The sequence below is a fragment of the Centruroides vittatus genome, unplaced genomic scaffold (genome assembly GCF_030686945.1).
Source record: "Centruroides vittatus isolate TY-2023 unplaced genomic scaffold, ASM3068694v2 scaffold_2979, whole genome shotgun sequence".
Taxonomy (NCBI): Eukaryota; Metazoa; Arthropoda; class Arachnida; order Scorpiones; family Buthidae; genus Centruroides; species Centruroides vittatus.
Genome location: NW_027122697.1, coordinates 317,982 through 338,537, shown reverse-complemented (window position 1 = coordinate 338,537; position 20,556 = coordinate 317,982). Strand labels below are relative to the sequence as shown.

The window sequence follows — 20,556 nt, the reverse complement described above, 5'->3', positions numbered from 1 at the left end:
TTTTGTACATGTGTAGGATATGTAGCAGCCAACTGTGTGGAACACTGTCGAATGCTTTTCTGTAGTCTATATAAGCCATGTGTATGTTTCTGTGTTGTCTGTGTGCTTGCCGTAGAATGACTGAATCTATGAGTAACTGTTCTTTGCATCCCCTGTGGTTTCTACGACAACCTTTTTGTTGTTCTGTTAGAATGTCGTGTTCTTCAACATGTTTGTATATTTTGTTTGCAATACAGGATGTCAATAATTTGTAGAGTGTTGGAAGACATGTAATTGGTCTGTATTGTGTGGGGTCTGTGGTATTGTTGTTTTTAGGTTTCATGTAGGTGATGCCCTGAGTAAGAAAATTTGGCATGTCTTGTGGATTGATGATGATGTGTGTTAGATGTTTAGCTAGTTCCTGGTGCAGTGATGTAAACTTTTTGTACCAGAAATTGTGAATGTTGTCTACACCAGGTGTCTTCCAGTTGTGTGTTCTGTTAACAGTGTATTGGAAATCATGTATGTTTATTTCAACACAGGGCATAGTTGGTATGTTGTGCAAGTTTCTGTTCTCCTCCTCGATCCAGCCTGCATCAGCATTGTGCGTGACAGCACTGGACCAAAGAGAAGACCAATATGTTGTGAGTTTTTCTTCTGTTGGTGTGCCACTGTGCTGTGTATCAGTGTTTGCTTTGTTATTAATTTGTCTGTAAAAGAGTTTTTCATTGTTTGTAAATAATTTATTTTGTTGTTTTCGTAGTGTACATGTTTTGTATCGTTTGAGTCTACGTGCTTTGGCAGCAAGTTTTTGTTTTAGTGTATCAATGTATTCTGTAATGCGTGTGTTGTGATGTTCATGTTTTGTGTGTGTTTTTATTTTCTTGAAAATGTTTTTGAGCTGTTTCCTTAATTTGGGTGTTATGTTGTTTTTAGTGTATTGTGTCAGCCTGCCTAATTGCTGTCTAATGTCATTTATTTGTATTTCTATTCTTCTCTGCCAGGCAGGCTTGTGATAGTATTGTGTTTTCTGTGTATTTGTCTGTGACTGTACTTTCAGTCCATGATGTGTCACTACTGTGACTGCCCCAGCATAAACTAATGTATGAATGTCTGCGAGTGTAGAAATTGAATGAATGTAGTGTGGTAGTAAGTGAGTGTTTACATAATTTAGTGTTTTTCCTACTTCCTTTGACGTGTTGATTTTTGGTATTCGTGGTCGTTGTGTGGGATCTGTACCTGTATATTTAGTGAGTGTTTCCTGAAATATAAGTGAGAGCGTATTAACTAAATCCAAGTCTATGTTATCAGTGATGGATGAGGAAGTGTCTGTAGTATCATTAGTGGTAATTGTTGTATGTGTGTTATTATCAATGCTTGTTGCTGGATTATCCTGACAGGTTACATGATCTTCATTAATGTTAGATGTTTCTGTCTGTTGATGTATTTGATCAGCAACCTGTTGTTTGATAAGTTCAAGTGTTGTTCGTGAGATAAGGTTGTTGTGTATAATTGTTCTTTTTTGATCAACAACCCTTTGTTCAGTGAACAGTGAGGTGAGGATATTGTTGTGTGAATTTATGGTGTAGTTGTTGTCTGTATGCTGTCATGTTTGTTTCGAGTTTTGTGATGGTGTAATAAGTACGGATGATAAACTCGTTCATTTCTACTGTCCATTTCATTCGTTGGCGTGGTTTTCCAGCCTTTGTGGTCTGTGGATGCATTGCCACAGAAACACCAAGGCTGGGTTGGTTTCTCACATCTGTTGAGAGCATTGCAGTAGCCATGCTTGGGCCGGTGCTGCTTTCGCCACCGGTAACCAGGGGAGACTGTGGCCTATTTTTCGAACGTGAGCCTCTGCCTAACCCACGAACGCGGACCTTGTTAACCCGGGCGACGTCCGAGCCGGTATCACACTTTGATCTAGTTATCACCATAATAAATATCTCCACTGAATGTGGGTGTGGTCACTCTTAGCTTCATTTCTCCCCATAGACCTTACTGGCATGGGTGTCCCTACCAGGAGCTTATGCTCCAGCCTGCATTGCCCTATGGATCAGTAAAATTACTGGGCTCTCCCACCACGACCAGGTGGTGACCACGGGAGAGCAATTATTATGTTGGGTTAAGTGAGATATACTCAGTTAACACCGGTGGCTGTGTACTATGCCGGACCAAAGTCAAGGCATAGTAACCAAAACAGAAATTAAAGAAGTGTATCAGTGTGTGTGTCTGTATTCAGGAATTTTCTCACAATATGACATGTATTCAATATAGTGGCCTTCTGTAGTGTGATGTATGTGTTTCTATTCAATTGTAATGTGCCCAGGCTTTTGTGTAGTGTGTGTGGTATGACACCTGTAGAAGAGAGAACAACAGGTACAATAAGCACCTTATCCATCCTCCACAGATGCCTTATTTCCTGAGCGAGTTCTGTGTACTTGCTAATTTTTTCAGTGCATGCGTTTTGTATATTGTGAGTGTTTGGAATGGATATGTCTATAATGTATGTGATTTTATTGTGTTTGTCAATGAGTGTGATGTCTGGTCTGTTGTGGTAAATTGTTTTATCTGTGATTATGGCTCTGTCGTAGTACATTTTGTGCGTGTTGTTTTCCAATACTGTCTGTGGAATGTATTTGTAGTATGGTTTGTGGATGTCTACTAATTTGTGTTTCTTTGCAAGCTCTTGGTGTATTATATTTGCTACTTGATTATGTCTGTGTAAATAATCTGTCTGTGCCAAGAGCTTGCAACCAGAGGTGATGTGTTGTATAGTTTCTGGCATAATGTGACATTTTCTGCATGTGTCATTTGTGAGTGTTGCATCTTTGAGTATGTGTTTTCTGTAGTTTTTAGTATTTATGACCTGATCCTGTATGGCAATCATGAATCCTTCCGTCTCCCCAAAGAGGCATCCCCGAGCTAACCAGCTGTTTGACGCAGTTTTGTCAACAAAATCCTGGGCCAGATCGTAAGGATGCCTGCCATGGAGTGCCTTTCGAGCCCACGATTGCTTAATGGTGTCTATGCTTTTTATATGTTGTGTTGTGTCCATATGATGTGAGTGTAAGTTTAATGGTGTGTTATTCGAGTCTGCTAGAGTTACTGCTTTATGTAATTGTGATGTTTCTTGTTTTTTGTAGAAAAACTCTCGCAGTGACTGTATTTGTTTGTAGTGAAGGTTAACTATGTCAATCAGGCCACGTCCGCCATCTTTACGTGGAAGGGTTAATCTTTCTGTGGCGGATTTAGGATGATGTTGTTTATGCTTAGTAAGTGTTGTTCTTGTTTTCCTTTGGAGTTGCTCAAGATCTGTGTGAGTCCAATGTATAACTCCAAAAGAATATGTGAGTACTGGGATGACATATGTGTTTATTGCTTTAACTGTGTGTTTTGCATTTAATTGTGTTCTGAGAATAGCATTTAACCTACTTTGGTATTCTTTAATTAATCTTTGCTTTATTTGTGTATGTTCTGTTAGTTTGGCCTGTTGGAATCCTAAATACTTGTAGAACTCGCCCTCTTCCATGGATTCAATAACGTCTCCATTTCCAAGTGCAAAATCTTCTTTCTTCAGGATTCCTTTTTCTATGTGAAGTGTTTTGCATTTATCTAGGCCAAATTCCATTTGTATGTCCTTGGTGTATGAATGTGTGATTTGTAGGAGTTGATGAAGTTGTTTTTGTGTGGATGCATAAAGTTTTATGTCATCCATGTACATGAGATGTGACAGTGTAAACTGTGTTGTTTTTTCGTGTCTGATATTGTAACCATATTGCGTGTTGTTTAACATGTTGGATAATGGGTTCAGGGCTAAGCAGAACCAGAGAGGACTCAAGGAATCTCCTTGAAAAATTCCTCGCCTAATAAAAATTTGGTTTGTTTGTATGGAAGTGTTATGGGCCCTGAGATGTAGTGTTGTTCTCCAGTGCTGCATAGTGTTTTGAAAGAATGCAATGAGTGATGGATGTATTTTGTACATGTGTAGGATATGTAGCAGCCAACTGTGTGGAACACTGTCGAATGCTTTTCTGTAGTCTATATATAGCCATGTGTATGTTTCTGTGTTGTCTGTGTGCTTGCCGTAGAATGACTGAATCTATGAGTAACTGTTCTTTGCATCCCCTGTGGTTTCTACGACAACCTTTTTGTTGTTCTGTTAGAATGTCGTGTTCTTCAACATGTTTGTATATTTTGTTTGCAATACAGGATGTCAATAATTTGTAGAGTGTTGGAAGACATGTAATTGGTCTGTATTGTGTGGGGTCTGTGGTATTGTTGTTTTTAGGTTTCATGTAGGTGATGCCCTGAGTAAGAAAATTTGGCATGTCTTGTGGATTGATGATGATGTGTGTTAGATGTTTAGCTAGTTCCTGGTGCAGTGATGTAAACTTTTTGTACCAGAAATTGTGAATGTTGTCTACACCAGGTGTCTTCCAGTTGTGTGTTCTGTTAACAGTGTATTGGAAATCATGTATGTTTATTTCAACACAGGGCATAGTTGGTATGTTGTGCAAGTTTCTGTTCTCCTCCTCGATCCAGCCTGCATCAGCATTGTGCGTGACAGCACTGGACCAAAGAGAAGACCAATATGTTGTGAGTTCTTCTTCTGTTGGTGTGCCACTGTGCTGTGTATCAGTGTTTGCTTTGTTATTAATTTGTCTGTAAAAGAGTTTTTTATTGTTTGTAAATAATTTATTTTGTTGTTTTCGTAGTGTACATGTTTTGTATCGTTTGAGTCTACGTGCTTTGGCAGCAAGTTTTTGTTTTAGTGTATCAATGTATTCTGTAATGCGTGTGTTGTGATGTTCATGTTTTGTGTGTGTTTTTATTTTCTTGAAAATGTTTTTGAGCTGTTTCCTTAATTTGGGTGTTATGTTGTTTTTAGTGTATTGTGTCAGCCTGCCTAATTGCTGTCTAATGTCATTTATTTGTGTTTCTATTCTTCTCTGCCAGGCAGGCTTGTGATAGTATTGTGTTTTCTGTGTATTTGTCTGTGACTGTACTTTCAGTCCATGATGTGTCACTACTGTGACTGCCCCAGCATAAACTAATGTATGAATGTCTGCGAGTGTAGAAATTGAATGAATGTAGTGTGGTAGTAAGTGAGTGTTTACATAATTTAGTGTTTTTCCTACTTCCTTTGACGTGTTGATTTTTGGTATTCGTGGTCGTTGTGTGGGATCTGTACCTGTATATTTAGTGAGTGTTTCCTGAAATATAAGTGAGAGCGTATTAACTAAATCCAAGTCTATGTTATCAGTGATGGATGAGGAAGTGTCTGTAGTATCATTAGTGGTAATTGTTGTATGTGTGTTATTATCAATGCTTGTTGCTGGATTATCCTGACAGGTTACATGATCTTCATTAATGTTAGATGTTTCTGTCTGTTGATGTATTTGATCAGCAACCTGTTGTTTGATAAGTTCAAGTGTTGTTTGTGAGATAAGGTTGTTGTGTATAATTGTTCTTTTTTGATCAACAACCCTTTGTTCGGTAACAGTGAGGTGAGGATATTGTTGTGTGAATTTATGGTGTAGTTGTTGTCTGTATGCTGTCATGTTTGTTTCGAGTTTTGTGATGGTGTAATAAGTACGGATGATAAACTCGTTCATTTCTACTGTCCATTTCATCCGTTGGCGTGGTTTTCCAGCCTTTGTGGTCTGTGGATGCATTGCCACAGAAACACCAAGGCTGGGTTGGTTCCTCACATCTGTTGAGGGCATTGCAGTAGCCATGCTTGGGCCGGTGCTGCTTTCGCCACCGGTAACCAAGGGAGACTGTGGCCTATTTTTCGAACGTGAGCCTCTGCCTAACCCACGAACGCGGACCTTGTTAACCCGGGCGACGTCCGAGCCGGTATCACACTTTGATCTAGTTATCACCATAATAAATATCTCCACAGAATGTGGGTGTGGTCACTCTTAGCTTCATTTCTCCCCATAGACCTTACTGGCATGGGTGTCCCTACCAGGAGCTTATGCTCCAGCCTGCATTGCCCTATGGATCAGTAAAATTACTGGGCTCTCCCACCACGACCAGGTGGTGACCACGGGAGAGCAATTATTATGTTGGGTTAAGTGAGATATACTCAGTTAACACCGGTGGCTGTGTACTATGCCGGACCAAAGTCAAGGCATAGTAACCAAAACAGAAATTAAAGAAGTGTATCAGTGTGTGTGTCTGTATTCAGGAATTTTCTCACAATATGACATGTATTCAATATAGTGGCCTTCTGTAGTGTGATGTATGTGTTTCTATTCAATTGTAATGTGCCCAGGCTTTTGTGTAGTGTGTGTGGTATGACACCTGTAGAGGAGAGAACAACAGGTACAATAAGCACCTTATCCATCCTCCACAGATGCCTTATTTCCTGAGCGAGTTCTGTGTACTTGCTAATTTTTTCAGTGCATGCGTTTTGTATATTGTGAGTGTTTGGAATGGATATGTCTATAATGTATGTGATTTTATTGTGTTTGTCAATGAGTGTGATGTCTGGTCTGTTGTGGTAAATTGTTTTATCTGTGATTATGGCTCTGTCGTAGTACATTTTGTGCGTGTTGTTTTCCAATACTGTCTGTGGAATGTATTTGTAGTATGGTTGTGGATGTCTACTAATTTGTGTTTCTTTGCAAGCTCTTGGTGTATTATATTTGCTACTTGATTATGTCTGTGTAAATAATCTGTCTGTGCCAAGAGCTTGCAACCAGAGGTGATGTGTTGTATAGTTTCTGGCATAATGTGACATTTTCTGCATGTGTCATTTGTGAGTGTTGCATCTTTGAGTATGTGTTTTCTGTAGTTTTTAGTATTTATGACCTGATCCTGTATGGCAATCATGAATCCTTCCGTCTCCCCAAAGAGGCATCCCGAGCTAACCAGCTGTTTGACGCAGTTTTGTCAACAAAATCCTGGGCCAGATCGTAAGGATGCATGCCATGGAGTGCCTTTCGAGCCCACGATTGCTTAATGGTGTCTATGCTTTTTATATGTTGTGTTGTGTCCATATGATGTGAGTGTAAGTTTAATGGTGTGTTATTTCGAGTCTGCTAGAGTTACTGCTTTATGTAATTGTGATGTTTCTTGTTTTTTGTAGAAAAACTCTCGCAGTGACTGTATTTGTTTGTAGTGAAGGTTAACTATGTCAATCAGGCCACGTCCGCCATCTTTACGTGGAAGGGTTAATCTTTCTGTGGCGGATTTAGGATGATGTTGTTTATGCTTAGTAAGTGTTGTTCTTGTTTTCCTTTGGAGTTGCTCAAGATCAGTGTGAGTCCAATGTATAACTCCAAAAGAATATGTGAGTACTGGGATGACATATGTGTTTATTGCTTTAACTGTGTGTTTTGCATTTAATTGTGTTCTGAGAATAGCATTTAACCTACTTTGGTATTCTTTAATTAATCTTTGCTTTATTTGTGTATGTTCTGTTAGTTTGGCCTGTTGGAATCCTAAATACTTGTAGAACTCGCCCTCTTCTCATGGATTCAATAACGTCTCCATTTCCAAGTGCAAAATCTTCTTTCTTCAGGATTCCTTTTTCTATGTGAAGTGTTTTGCATTTATCTAGGCCAAATTCCATTTGTATGTCATTGGTGTATAAATGTGTGATTTGTAGGAGTTGATGAAGTTGTTTTTGTGTGGATGCATAAAGTTTTATGTCATCCATGTACATGAGATGTGACAGTGTAAACTGTGTTGTTTTTTCGTGTCTGATATTGTAACCATATTGCGTGTTGTTTAACATGTTGGATAATGGGTTCAGGGCTAAGCAGAACCAGAGAGGACTCAAGGAATCTCCTTGAAAAATTCCTCGCCTAATAAAAATTTGGTTTGTTTGTATGGAAGTGTTACTAACCCTGAGATGTAGTGTTGTTCTCCAGTGCTGCATAGTGTTTTGAAAGAATGCAATGAGTGATGGATGTATTTTGTACATGTGTAGAATATGTAGCAGCCAACTGTGTGGAACACTGTCGAATGCTTTTCTGTAGTCTATATATGCCATGTGTATGTTTCTGTGTTGTCTGTGTGCTTGCCGTATAATGACTGAATCTATGAGTAACTGTTCTTTGCATCCCCTGTGGTTTCTACGACAACCTTTTTGTTGTTCTGTTAGAATGTCGTGTTCTTCAACATGTTTGTATATTTTGTTTGCAATACAGGATGTCAATAATTTGTAGAGTGTTGGAAGACATGTAATTGGTCTGTATTGTGTGGGGTCTGTGGTATTGTTGTTTTTAGGTTTCATGTAGGTGATGCCCTGAGTAAGAAAATTTGGCATGTCTTGTGGATTGATGATGATGTGTGTTAGATGTTTAGCTAGTTCCTGGTGCAGTGATGTAAACTTTTTGTACCAGAAATTGTGAATGTTGTCTACACCAGGTGTCTTCCAGTTGTGTGTTCTGTTAACAGTGTATTGGAAATCATGTATGTTTATTTCAACACAGGGCATAGTTGGTATGTTGTGCAAGTTTCTGTTCTCCTCCTCGATCCAGCCTGCATCAGCATTGTGCGTGACAGCACTGGACCAAAGAGAAGACCAATATGTTGTGAGTTCTTCTTCTGTTGGTGTGCCACTGTGCTGTGTATCAGTGTTTGCTTTGTTATTAATTTGTCTGTAAAAGAGTTTTTTATTGTTTGTAAATAATTTATTTTGTTGTTTTCGTAGTGTACATGTTTTGTATCGTTTGAGTCTACGTGCTTTGGCAGCAAGTTTTTGTTTTAGTGTATCAATGTATTCTGTAATGCGTGTGTTGTGATGTTCGTGTTTTGTGTGTGTTTTTATTTTCTTGAAAATGTTTTTGAGCTGTTTCCTTAATTTGGGTGTTATGTTGTTTTTAGTGTATTGTGTTAGCCTGCCTAATTGCTGTCTAATGTCATTTATTTGTGTTTCTATTCTTCTCTGCCAGGCAGGCTTGTGATAGTATTGTGTTTTCTGTGTATTTGTCTGTGACTGTACTTTCAGTCCATGATGTGTCACTACTGTGACTGCCCCAGCATAAACTAATGTATGAATGTCTGCGAGTGTAGAAATTGAATGAATGTAGTGTGGTAGTAAGTGAGTGTTTACATAATTTAGTGTTTTTCCTACTTTCTTTGACGTGTTGATTTTTGGTATTCGTGGTCGTTGTGTGGGATCTGTACCTGTATATTTAGTGAGTGTTTCCTGAAATATAAGTGAGAGCGTATTAACTAAATCCAAGTCTATGTTATCAGTGATGGATGAGGAAGTGTCTGTAGTATCATTAGTGGTAATTGTTGTATGTGTGTTATTATCAATGCTTGTTGCTGGATTATCCTGACAGGTTACATGATCTTCATTAATGTTAGATGTTTCTGTCTGTTGATGTATTTGATCAGCAACCTGTTGTTTGATAAGTTCAAGTGTTGTTTGTGGAATAAGGTTGTTGTGTATAATTGTTCTTTTTTGATCAACAACCCTTTGTTCGGTGACAGTGAGGTGAGGATACTGTTGTGTGAATCTATGGTGTAGTTGTTGTCTGTATGCTGTCATGTTTGTTTCGAGTTTTGTGATGGTGTAGTAACTACGGATGATAAACTTATTCATTTCTACTGTCCATTTCATCCGTTGGCGTGGTTTTCCAGTCTTTGTGGTCTGTGGATGCATTGCCACAGAAACACCAAGGCTGGGTTTGTTCCTCACATCTGTTGAGGGCATTGCAGTAGCCATGCTTGGGCCGGTGCTGCTTTCGCCACCGGTAACCAAGGGAGACTGTGACCTATTTTTCGAACGTGAGCCTCTGCCTAACCCACGAACGCGGACCTTGTTAACCCGGGCGACGTCCGAGCCGGTATCACACTTTGATCTAGTTATTACCATGATGAATATCGCCACAGAATGTGGGTGTGGTCACTCTTAGCTTCATTTCTCCCCATAGACCTTACTGGCATGGGTGTCCCTACCAGGAGCTTATGCTCCAGCCTGCATTGCCCTATGGATCAGTAAAATTACTGGGCTCTCCCACCACGACCAGGTGGTGACCACGGGAGAGTTATTATTATTATTATTATTATTATTATTATTATTATTATCATCATTAATCAACGTCATAATATTTATTTTTATACTAATTTTGATTTTCACAAAAACGACACAAAACAATTTTTTTCAAAAAACATTGACGAATTGACCAGCTAGTGCAAGTGTAAACAGAAACTTCATACAAAATAAAACAAGAGAGAATAGAGAAACCACATTCCGTTGCCATATTAATTACATCTTGGTTAAAGACAAATAATAAACTACACGCTAATAAAATGTGCTCTGTGCACCAGGGGACTAAATCGTACAGCTTATAAAATTCTATATAATGGGGCAACACAACCAATGCTACTTTACGCGGCCCATAGCCGGAGTCATGTAACTGGTAAAAATTCAGTAGCAAGTAAATTACTTTCTCTTCAAAGACAGTTTGCCATCAGAATTTTAAAGTGCTGCAGAACTGTTTCTACTAATGCCTCTCTGATTCTAGCAGAGCTCCTTCCTTTGCCGCTATGTATTGTAGTAAAGGTTCTGAACTACTACATCAGAACTACAAACATCAAGGCTCAACAACAGTCTCTAGTCCTATCTATGGCTGTTCAAATGCTACCAAATTGCAATTACACTATCTCTGATCATCACCCTGTAAACAAGGTTACCCTCGCTGTACTGTAAATTTGGTGTCATCTGCTTCCTCCATGGATAACCATGCAGACATTAATATCAACACAGATGGGTCAAAAGCACCCTTCATGTTGGCTCAAAAATCTGTATCTTCCTCCAAACTGACATATTTTGCTCAAAATATGTTAGAAGGTACAGATACCTCCACATATCAAGCTGAAAAAGATGCTGTCTACCAAGCTGTTCAGTGAGCCACTTTACTACCAAATAAAACTCTGTCTATCAACATTTACAGTGATTCTTAGTCTGTCCTAAAAGCTCTATTAAATCCCAATTACAATAGCAATAAAATCACATATATCCAGTACCATATTAAAAATCTTGTAAAGAAGATAACTTTTCTGTTTGTTCGTGGCCATACTGACATACTAGGAAATGAGAAAGCCGACTTTGAGGCTAAGTCAGCTGCAAAGGACACTGACTTGGACTATACTGACATCCTTCTCTCACGCAGCAGCCTTAAAAATTATATTTATGACAACGCTATGCAAAAGTGGAATTAATAATAGTTGAGCAGTAAAACTGGTAGAATAACAAAATTTTATTTTCCTAGTGTTAAATGCAGGTTCTCATCACCACTTAGAGATTTAACGTTTGCTACTGCTTAACTACTTATTGAGCATGTATAACCGGGCAGAAACTGCCTCTTGCTTTTTCTCTCCAGAAAACTTAGACACCGTCCACCATATGATCTATTATTGTCCAATTTACGATCAAAATAGACTTATTCTGAAATTAGAAATTTTTACGCTTGGTTTTAGGTGGCCATATCCACTGGATAAGCTTGTTCAGAAGCCACTGTTTGATGCTTTTTACAATTATGTTCAAAAAATATGGAAGATAAGATTATTTATAATTTATAATTTCTAATTTTACATTTTAGTTTTCACAAAAAATCGAATACTAATTTTATGTTTACTTTGTACCATGTATTTCGGTTTATGTATACTTAGTGTTATACACCCATAGGAGTGGTGCACTTATTCAAAAAAAAAAAAAAAAAAAAAAAAAAAGAGAGAGATAGAAACAACTACACGGCTTTTCTCCCATGATAAAAAATATGTCTGCTAGCGTTATTATTCTATCACGTCACACTTGATGGCGTTAGTACAACGAGAATTCTTAATAGAAACCGCCAAATTAAAGCCAAATTAAAAACTCCACCACTCAACGACATCAAAAAATAAAAATAAAAATATTATGTAAGACGAGATCTATTACCCCCCTACCCCTGAGTAAGAAATCCGTGATCCCCATCCAACGCAAAATATCTTACGTAATTTATGGACGGCTCCTAAACTGGAAGAAAAGAATCAGCCCAAAGCGGGACTCGAACCCGCAACTCCCGCTTGCATTGGGACGCATTGCCAGTTACGCTAACCAGAATTTCGTTCCGAGATCCTCTTCCAGCATATATGAGCCACGACTGGGGAAGCGGGAGTTGCGGTTTCGAGTCCCACTTTGGGCTGATTCTTTTCTTCCAGTTTATTCTAAACTAGTTAAGTAACGCTGCACCAGCGCGTAGTCGGAACGAAGCTGCTCGCACCTTTATTTTCTAGATTATGAGGGAAAATGAATCAAAAAATCATTCGTTCTCAACAAAATATTTGATTTCTATTGGATCATTTAAAGGTACAAATATAAGGTCAGAATAAAGCCATTAATTACTATGCAAACGTTTCACGAAATTCTGGCTATCACTACGGGCCTTGGACTTACAGATTGACTCGTAGCGATTTTTATTGTAACTCTTTAAAAATACTGAGTCAGTTATTTTTTTTCACTCGACTCAATGTAACATAGGTAAGACCGATAGCTGTCTCTTTTTCCCTATATCTATTTTGATTTTTGGAAGAGTTAATCCCTGTGATTTATGTATAGTCATCGAGTATGCTAAGGTAAGGGGAAACTGTCTACAAGATCGCAATATACTGCCATCGTTCAAAGAGCGTGTAATGGGGATTATTGGAAACAGATTACCACAGATGAATTCCACTAAAATAAACAGAGGAAGAGCTGGAGGGCAAGCATTAGGAGCATATATAATGTAGCGTATAGTTCCTAGTGAACCATTGACGAGACCTCCTTGCACCCATAAGTTGACTCTCAGCATGATTCTGGCATTCACTGAGAGATTCAAATACTTGGAGAGACCAAGAGCTGAGTCATCTTTGGACGAAGGCAGGGCAATATCTGGAGTGTTTTCAGATGCTATATAAGCAACAGGGTACCAGTTGACTGCAAGTAGTCTTCGTTGCTTTGTTTAACTTGCTCGTTTGTTGGATATAGCCGTTTGGAACTGATCAAGTTCAAGGTTCGAATAATTCACCCTTAACAACCTTTTAAAAAACCAGTAATAGTAATTGAAAACAAACGTTTTCGACCGTTAACTCGGTCTTCCTCAGGTTCTAACTATTGAGATTCGTTACAAGTTCAAAACTCTTTCAGAACGTATTCAAATTTTCGAATAGAACCGTTGCGCGTTCGTGTTGCCATGGAAACATACGCGTTGTTGACATACGTAATACGTGTGGCGCAAAAACACAATGTAATTACATTCCATATATAAACGAAGGGATAGGGATGTACATTAAATAGAGCTGTGGAGAACTTCCCCTTCGTAACTAAACTTCCAAGCTTGAAAAATGTTACATGCATCTTTAGAATTGATGCAGGTTGTGTGCAGTCCAGCTTTGTATATTTCCAGAGTTTCCAGGGATCATAGATGGACCAATTGGTGGGAGAGTTTAATCAATTCCACGTTTTGCAGATCAGCACTTATGCCCGGGGTTGAGGCATACGTGGAGAGGGCAGTGGTGCCTCTGTTGCGCTGAATATCATACTTGTGCTCGCGTAGACGCTTGTCGAGCGACCGTTTCGTTGAACCGATGTATACAAGCTCTCTTTGGAATCTGCCATCCCATAATGGAACAGAGTATACCCCCGGTGCCATTCTTTTATCTACGATGTCCTTGGAATTGCGCATGAGGTCATATATAGTGTTACGCCTCTTGTAAGCGATCTTTTTGTTGGTGTATGCGGCAATTTCCTTGTAAATGGAGTCTAGGTGTTTATTATATTCAACCACAACAAGTGATTGAGTGGAATTGGAGTCGTTAGTGCGTGTGTTGGTGTTGTCAGTACGATGCAATTGGGTATAATATGCAGACGCAAGGTTATGAACCAATGTACGGCTATAGCCATGTCTTGTGGCTATGTTCTGGATGCGCTCTAATTCAGATATGGTGTCCTCGATTTTGGAGTGGTGCGTGAACGCTCTTTTCGTAAGGGCCCGGAAGGCAGCTACCTTGTAAGAGAAGGGGTCCTCTGAAACGGCAGGGATGAATAATGGAGTGTAGCATGGTTTGTAATGGACCTTAGTGGATATTGTGTTGCCATCTATTTGCATATGGATATCTAAGAAGTTTGCATTTGAGTTGCTTATTTGGTCAAGCTTGATGTGGAGTCCATATGGGTTGTTGTTCATTGCATCGATGAACCTGTTTATATTGGGCTTAGTTTTCCATAAGATAAAGATATCATCGACGTACCTCCTATAAATATGTATATCTGAATTAAAGAGGGGTATGATTCTTTGTTCCAGCTTTCTAATGACCAACTCGCATAAATCGCCCGACAGCGGGCTGCCCATCGGAACACCACGTTTCTGAGATATGTTTTGATCGTCGAAACGGAAAAAGGAAGTGTAGCACAGAATGTGGGCTAGTTCCAGGACCAGTTTGCGGTGCGTTACGTGCGATGTTAGTAAGAGGTCTCTAATCGCGCAAATGCAAGGTTGGATTTTTATCGACAGGTACAATGAAACTAAATCGAGAACAGTGATGTGTGCCTGGTCGGTTACGTTGAGGGATCTCAATGCGTCTAATAATTCTTGCGGGTTCCTGACTGTCCAGGGATAATTGTTTAAGTCGTGAATTATGTGCTTGTGCACCGCCGCATCCAGCTCTCTAGTGGAGGATCTTGCCTTGTCAAGGACCGGTCTCAAAGATGGCGTATCTTTGTGAATTTTAGCGAACGCGAATAGCCTGGGGGTATCAGGGAAAGGTACCACTGCTTTGTTAAGGTTCAGCTCTCTGGCTGAACATGTTTATGTAAATCTTTTCACATGTGCTTGTAGCTTGTTGACAAATCCATCATCGATGCGTTCACATTCTGTGTCGTTGATGTATGTTTGCATCATGGAAGTGTATGTTTCTTTCTTCAATAACACGAGAGCCTTGCTTTTGTCCGCCTTGAGGACGATTATGTTATGGTCTTTTAACCATTTTTTGGATTTGGTAACCTGTTTCCACATCGTATCCTTCTGTTTCCGGTTGTTAGCAGCTATTATCTTGAAGGCAGATTTCCATCTGTAATATTCCTTGTGTACGTCATTCATTCCAAAAATGAGGTTTCGACGTCAGGCATGACCTTTTCCGGTCGTATGCAAAGACCAAGTGGTGCACACATAGGACCATGCGTTAAAGAACGGAGGAGGAAATCAGGTGGTGAGATGTCGTCCCAGCATATCAAGGATGAATGTTGTAATAATGCACGCGGTCTTTGTTTGTTAAGAATCCACTGGAATTTCTTTTTATAACGTCTGGAGAGGTCTCTTTCAAGCTTACATTGGAAAGTAATAATCCTTGTATGGATCTCATGTAGTAATTCAGGATCCTGGTTGTGTATTTGATTTTCCACGTTGATTACACTATTGAGCTTAGAGAATACAGTCTTGAGTGTTGAGCGTATCGCCTTTCTTAAACATAATATTCTAAGCTTGGGTAACAACGACTCACATCCAGCTGGAAGGCGTATACGTTGAATGGACATGGGAAACAACCCTTCGTTCTTGCACATCGTCATGATCAAGTTCATCTCACGATAAATAGGCTCCATTTCTTGTCGTCAGAGTGTTCAGATCTGTATCAGAGAAATCACCGGAATGTAGATGTTGTAAGACATCTGTGAAGGAACTATCTGCGCTATTTTGTCTATGAAAATTACTAAGTTCAATGAACTTCTCAAAAGAATCAAATGCGAATGTAATGTAATGTCCCAACAAGGTAGGGACCTTGTTGGGACATTACATTGTAAAAAATACTCGAGGAGAGAGGAGTATCTTTAACAGGAGAAAGCTGACGAAAATCACCAAACAAATAGACAAAGAATCCACCAAATGGCTCATCTTTCTCGGAGTTTATCTCCCTGAATCTTCTCTCGATCACGTAAAGATTGCACCAATATTGCCTCAATCTTCTCTCGATTGCACCAATCATTGACATTTCATGATGATGATGAATTTGAGCGACTTCTTCTCAATCTGGAATTTCTGTGCAGCTTCTTCATTTACAGATCGAAATTTCGTACTAACAATAAAAAGACGAAGAAGAAAATGGATCGTAAAGCCATCAATATTGATCAATGCTGCTCCATGTTATAGAATAATAAGTTAAAAAAAGAAAACTTTTTTTTAACTTATTATTTTATAAAGATTCTTTATATTTGTTGTGTATCTAGTTAGCGATAACATTTACCTTTCAAAATTATTGTTTTAATGCTTGTCATATTTTCCGACTACTAGATGACGCTTCTATACGTGCGTGCAGGAAGCGACTAACACTTGACTTCATGCATTCCTTGTCAACGTTATAACTCTAGAATGAGTTGTCCGATCTTGATGAAATTTTCTACGACGACTCACCATCACTCAAGGACGAACTAATTAAAATTTCAACTCTCAAAAATGATTCATACTAAAGAAAAACCTCTATCTCCAGTTCTACAAAAACGGATCATTTTTGAAAGTTGAAATTTTAATTACTTTATCCTTGAGTGATGATGAGTCGTCCAAGAAAATTTCATCAAGATCGGAAAACTCATTCCAGAGTTATTTTGTTGATAAGGAATGCACGAAGTCAAATATTAGTCATCACTACGTTCCAACAATTAAATTATTCTAATTGTTAGTTTGCGCACGAGATAGCGCTACTAAAATTAACCCGTTCACTTACAGCAGTTGGGTGTGTTGTTGCAGGCTATTATATTTTGTTTGCTGACCATCTTGCAACCGTTTATCACCTTTATGTGTGCTGCAGGAGATGGCATGTTTCAACAAGATCAGTTCATATCAGTACTCATATCAACACAGGTTATCAGAACACAGAAGCATCACATAATAGAGGTGAAGTTTTTATATAAGTGAAAGAAACTAAAGTTAACAAATGAAATGTGCAAGACACGCGTTTTAATATTCCGAAATGTTTTTTATTATTAACAGAGTTATTACTGCAAAAACTATAAGCATATTATTACTTCTTACGTAGATTTGTCCTTTGATTAAACCAGAAAATGAGCGATTTGTGCATCACATGGTACTGTACGAATGTTATGTCGATGAGGAAAAACTGTTACCTTATTTGGAAAAAGAATATCACGAGTGCCTTGGAGATTCCGTATCAAAATTTCAGTTTTGTTTAATCCATCTATAGAATGGGCTGTTGGAGGAGGGGTAAATGCTAGTATTTTAAATTATTATTATTTTCTATTCCGTGAAAAGAATTTACAAATATTTTCCAGACAATAAGCTTTCCGAAAGAAGCGGGCTTACCAATTGGATCACCAGACTTGGTTTGGTATCTTTTAGAAGTTCATTACGACAATCCTGGTTTCGAAAAAGGTCATTCATTTTATAATCTTTAGCTTTACTGAAAATACAACTGTTTATTTACACTTCTATTTATTATATTTATTAGGCATCGTTGACAATTCTGGATTATTAATCACTTATACATCCAACCTTAGGCAATACGACAGTTGGACTTTAACATTTCCTTGTATATTTGTGCCTCCAAAACAGAGAGAATTTACAGTTTCAGGTCATGCACATCCTTCTTGCCTTAGACAGGTAATTTTAATTTTTTAGTTTTCTCATTAGAAAATTCATGCTTAACAGTTCTAAAACTTGTTTCTAGAGAATTCCTAAAGAAGGAATTAAAGTATTTTCTTCTATGCTTCATTCACATCAGATCGGTTAGTAAAATATATTGTTCGTTTTTTCATAAACTTATTTGATTATTTAAATAAATGAATGTAAGTTTCTTGTCAGGTATAAAGGTAACTGTAAGGCACTTTCGAGGAAATGTGGAATTGCCGCCATTAAGTAGAAATAGAAATTACGATTTCAACTATCAAGTAAGATTATTTAAGCTGATTTTTATATATTTCTATATATGATTATTGTAAGTTTATATTATACTTTACTCAAGTAAGAAAATCGAAAGGTTATTAACATAAATAGTCATTAACTTCCTAGAATGAACGATTATTATTTTTATTCATTCATGAGCTTATTTACCTAACTCTTTATTGTTTATCTTAACTGAATTATTCACTACAAACTGGCAAAAAACAAATTGAGGCTACAAAATTCCCATTCGACATAAATTCGACTTTATTTAAGCTCTCATCTCTAGAAATATTGTATATATAAACAAATATTAAGCAATATTTAAAAAAATCTTTATATTTTATCAGGAATATCGCCTCTTACCTAAAGTCCGCACTGTTTTACCTGTAAGTAGTTTTGAATTGTAAAGATGTTATTTTCCAATTCTTTATAAATGCTATTTACAAATATTTATTCATTAAATCGCAGACTGATCATCTAATCATAGAATGCACTTACGATTCTTCAAAAAGATCTTCTCCAACTTACGTAATTATGAATTGCTTTGACATAAAGGAAAACATTTTATAGATTTTATAATTGTACGAAATTAAATTTTCAGGGTGGGTATTCAACAAGAGAAGAAATGTGTGTAGTTTTTCTTGGATATTACCCGAAAATAAATTTGTCTGGAACTTACAGCTGCCCTTTTCCCGCTAATGTCCTGAAAAGAATGGGAGTAAAGAAAGTTTCAGAGTAAACATTTTCTTTTAAATTTATAGCACAGAGACGCCAAAATTATATTATGTAATAAATAAGCTTAAACATTTGTTTTTTTATTTAAATTCAGCGATGAAAGGTTTGTCATATCTCCGATAACGGGTAAAAATCAGACTTATTATGACTTTCTTGAATCGTATCCGTGGGATCACGATGTAGTGAGTCGCGTAGAGAGAGCAATGAAGTACACTCCTCATATGAATTTTTGTGTAGATAAAGGAGGAAAAGGAATACCGGTAAGCACAATTTCAATATTTCGATTTAAACGTAACCATGTTTAAAATAAAACTTATTTAAACTCAAAAACATTTCTAGAATCTAATCCTTTCAAGATATCCAAAAATAAAATATATGTATAATGAACCAGACATTTGTTCCGTAAGATCTCAGCCGCAAATTACTGAAGAACAAACCAAGCCATTTACAAGCAGACCAACTCGACGACAGCAAAATATATTTCCTCCAGGTATTAGAACTTCTACAGTGAAACCGACAAGAGAATATCCTCTTCCTAGAGCAACAGAATCGACTATTAAGCCAACTAGAAGACTCACCACTTCGACTGTCGATCCTTCAAAAGTTCGCCATGTTTTTCCTATTCCCTTAATAGAACAAGCAATTAAAGACGCCAGTTAAAGTTTCGTGTTAATTTTAATCGCGATTTCAACTAAATTTGTACACATTTATAAGTGAACAATTGATTAAATAATTTTTAATTTATTACTTATAGATTCTATTTATAATTTTGTACAGGATTTCATTTATTTACAGGGTCGCATTAAGTATTTCGTAGGTAATTGAAACAATATAATTACTATGTATTTTATAATTAAGATACGAGTACAATATAGAATACATACCATCAATTTTTAAATTAAACAATAAATTATAATATAATATAAAGGAGGTGTCACGTATCCTGTCTATCGAATTTCACAATCTTCCCATTTTCTCCGTAGTTATTCGTAGTTAGCAGTACAGTTGACCCCCCATAACACGGGTTCATATAACACGGCGAAAAAATTGCGAGCGTGTTCGTAGGCCTATAACACGCTAAAAGAGACTCGTATAAGGTCTGTTTCTCACTATGACCGAATGGACCGACTCTAAGTCGTGTTGACATGGCAACAGCAGTCGGCTGACCGACTGGTCGTTCCAGTCGGACATTTAAAAAGTTAAATATTTGTAGTCGGGTCGGAGCAGTCGGTGAGCTACAGCCAATAAGAGCTTTGAAGCTATAACCAATCAGAGTTTAGATTTATCCGAAGTTAGAAAATGGCGGAAGGTACAGTTTTCTCGGAAGCTTTAATAAACGAAGTCAGAAAACATCCGTGGCTTTATGATATTCGGCCACAATCGCTTTCCATGATGGTCATGTTTTCTGTGTAAATTGAAAAACTTTTTGATCCGACCGATCTTATAATCGGACCGACTAGTAGTAAAAGCATTCACACTGAGTATGATTATGTCGGTTGCCGACTGGTAAGGACAAATCGGAAAGCGTGTTACGGATCAGAACATTAGCCAATCATGGTAAGTTTTTCAATTTACACAGAAAACATGGCCGTCATGGAAAGCGATCGTTCATTTCGAATTGTTTTAAAACATATTTCATTCGTATCCAGAAATTCTAGTTCTGAATATGTTACAATTTATCGTCAGGCCATATCTTTGGCAACAATACTTAATGGAATGTTTTATAGTCAGTCACGTATAGCACAGTAGTTAGTTTCTTGGAAATCTCCGTATTATTTTTAGAATTATTTTTAAGGTTTTATTTTTTTATTAAGAATTATTTTTTAAGGTTGAATTATTTTTTTTAAGGTTGTATTTATAATCGGCTGGCCGAATATCGTAAAGCCACGGATATTTTCTGACTTCGTTTATTAAAGCTTCCGATGAAACTGTACCTTTCGCCATTTTCTAACTTCGGATAAAT

The 20,556-nt window shown here is 37.7% G+C and overlaps 1 protein-coding gene across 1 annotated transcript in view; it reads left to right on the top strand.

Moving 5' to 3' along the window:
* LOC136987992 (DBH-like monooxygenase protein 1) overlaps positions 1 to 18,597 on the top strand; it is a 35,019-nt gene extending 16,422 nt beyond the window's left edge. The window contains exons 15-22 of the mRNA XM_067285761.1: positions 16,996 to 17,124; positions 17,249 to 17,348; positions 17,425 to 17,576; positions 17,644 to 17,701; positions 17,778 to 17,863; positions 18,206 to 18,244; positions 18,327 to 18,386; positions 18,460 to 18,597. Of these exons, the coding sequence (XP_067141862.1) occupies positions 16,996 to 17,124; positions 17,249 to 17,348; positions 17,425 to 17,576; positions 17,644 to 17,701; positions 17,778 to 17,863; positions 18,206 to 18,244; positions 18,327 to 18,386; positions 18,460 to 18,597 (762 nt within the window). The remainder of the gene's footprint in view (positions 1 to 16,995; positions 17,125 to 17,248; positions 17,349 to 17,424; positions 17,577 to 17,643; positions 17,702 to 17,777; positions 17,864 to 18,205; positions 18,245 to 18,326; positions 18,387 to 18,459) is intronic.
* The last annotated feature ends 1,959 nt before the right edge of the window (positions 18,598 to 20,556 follow it).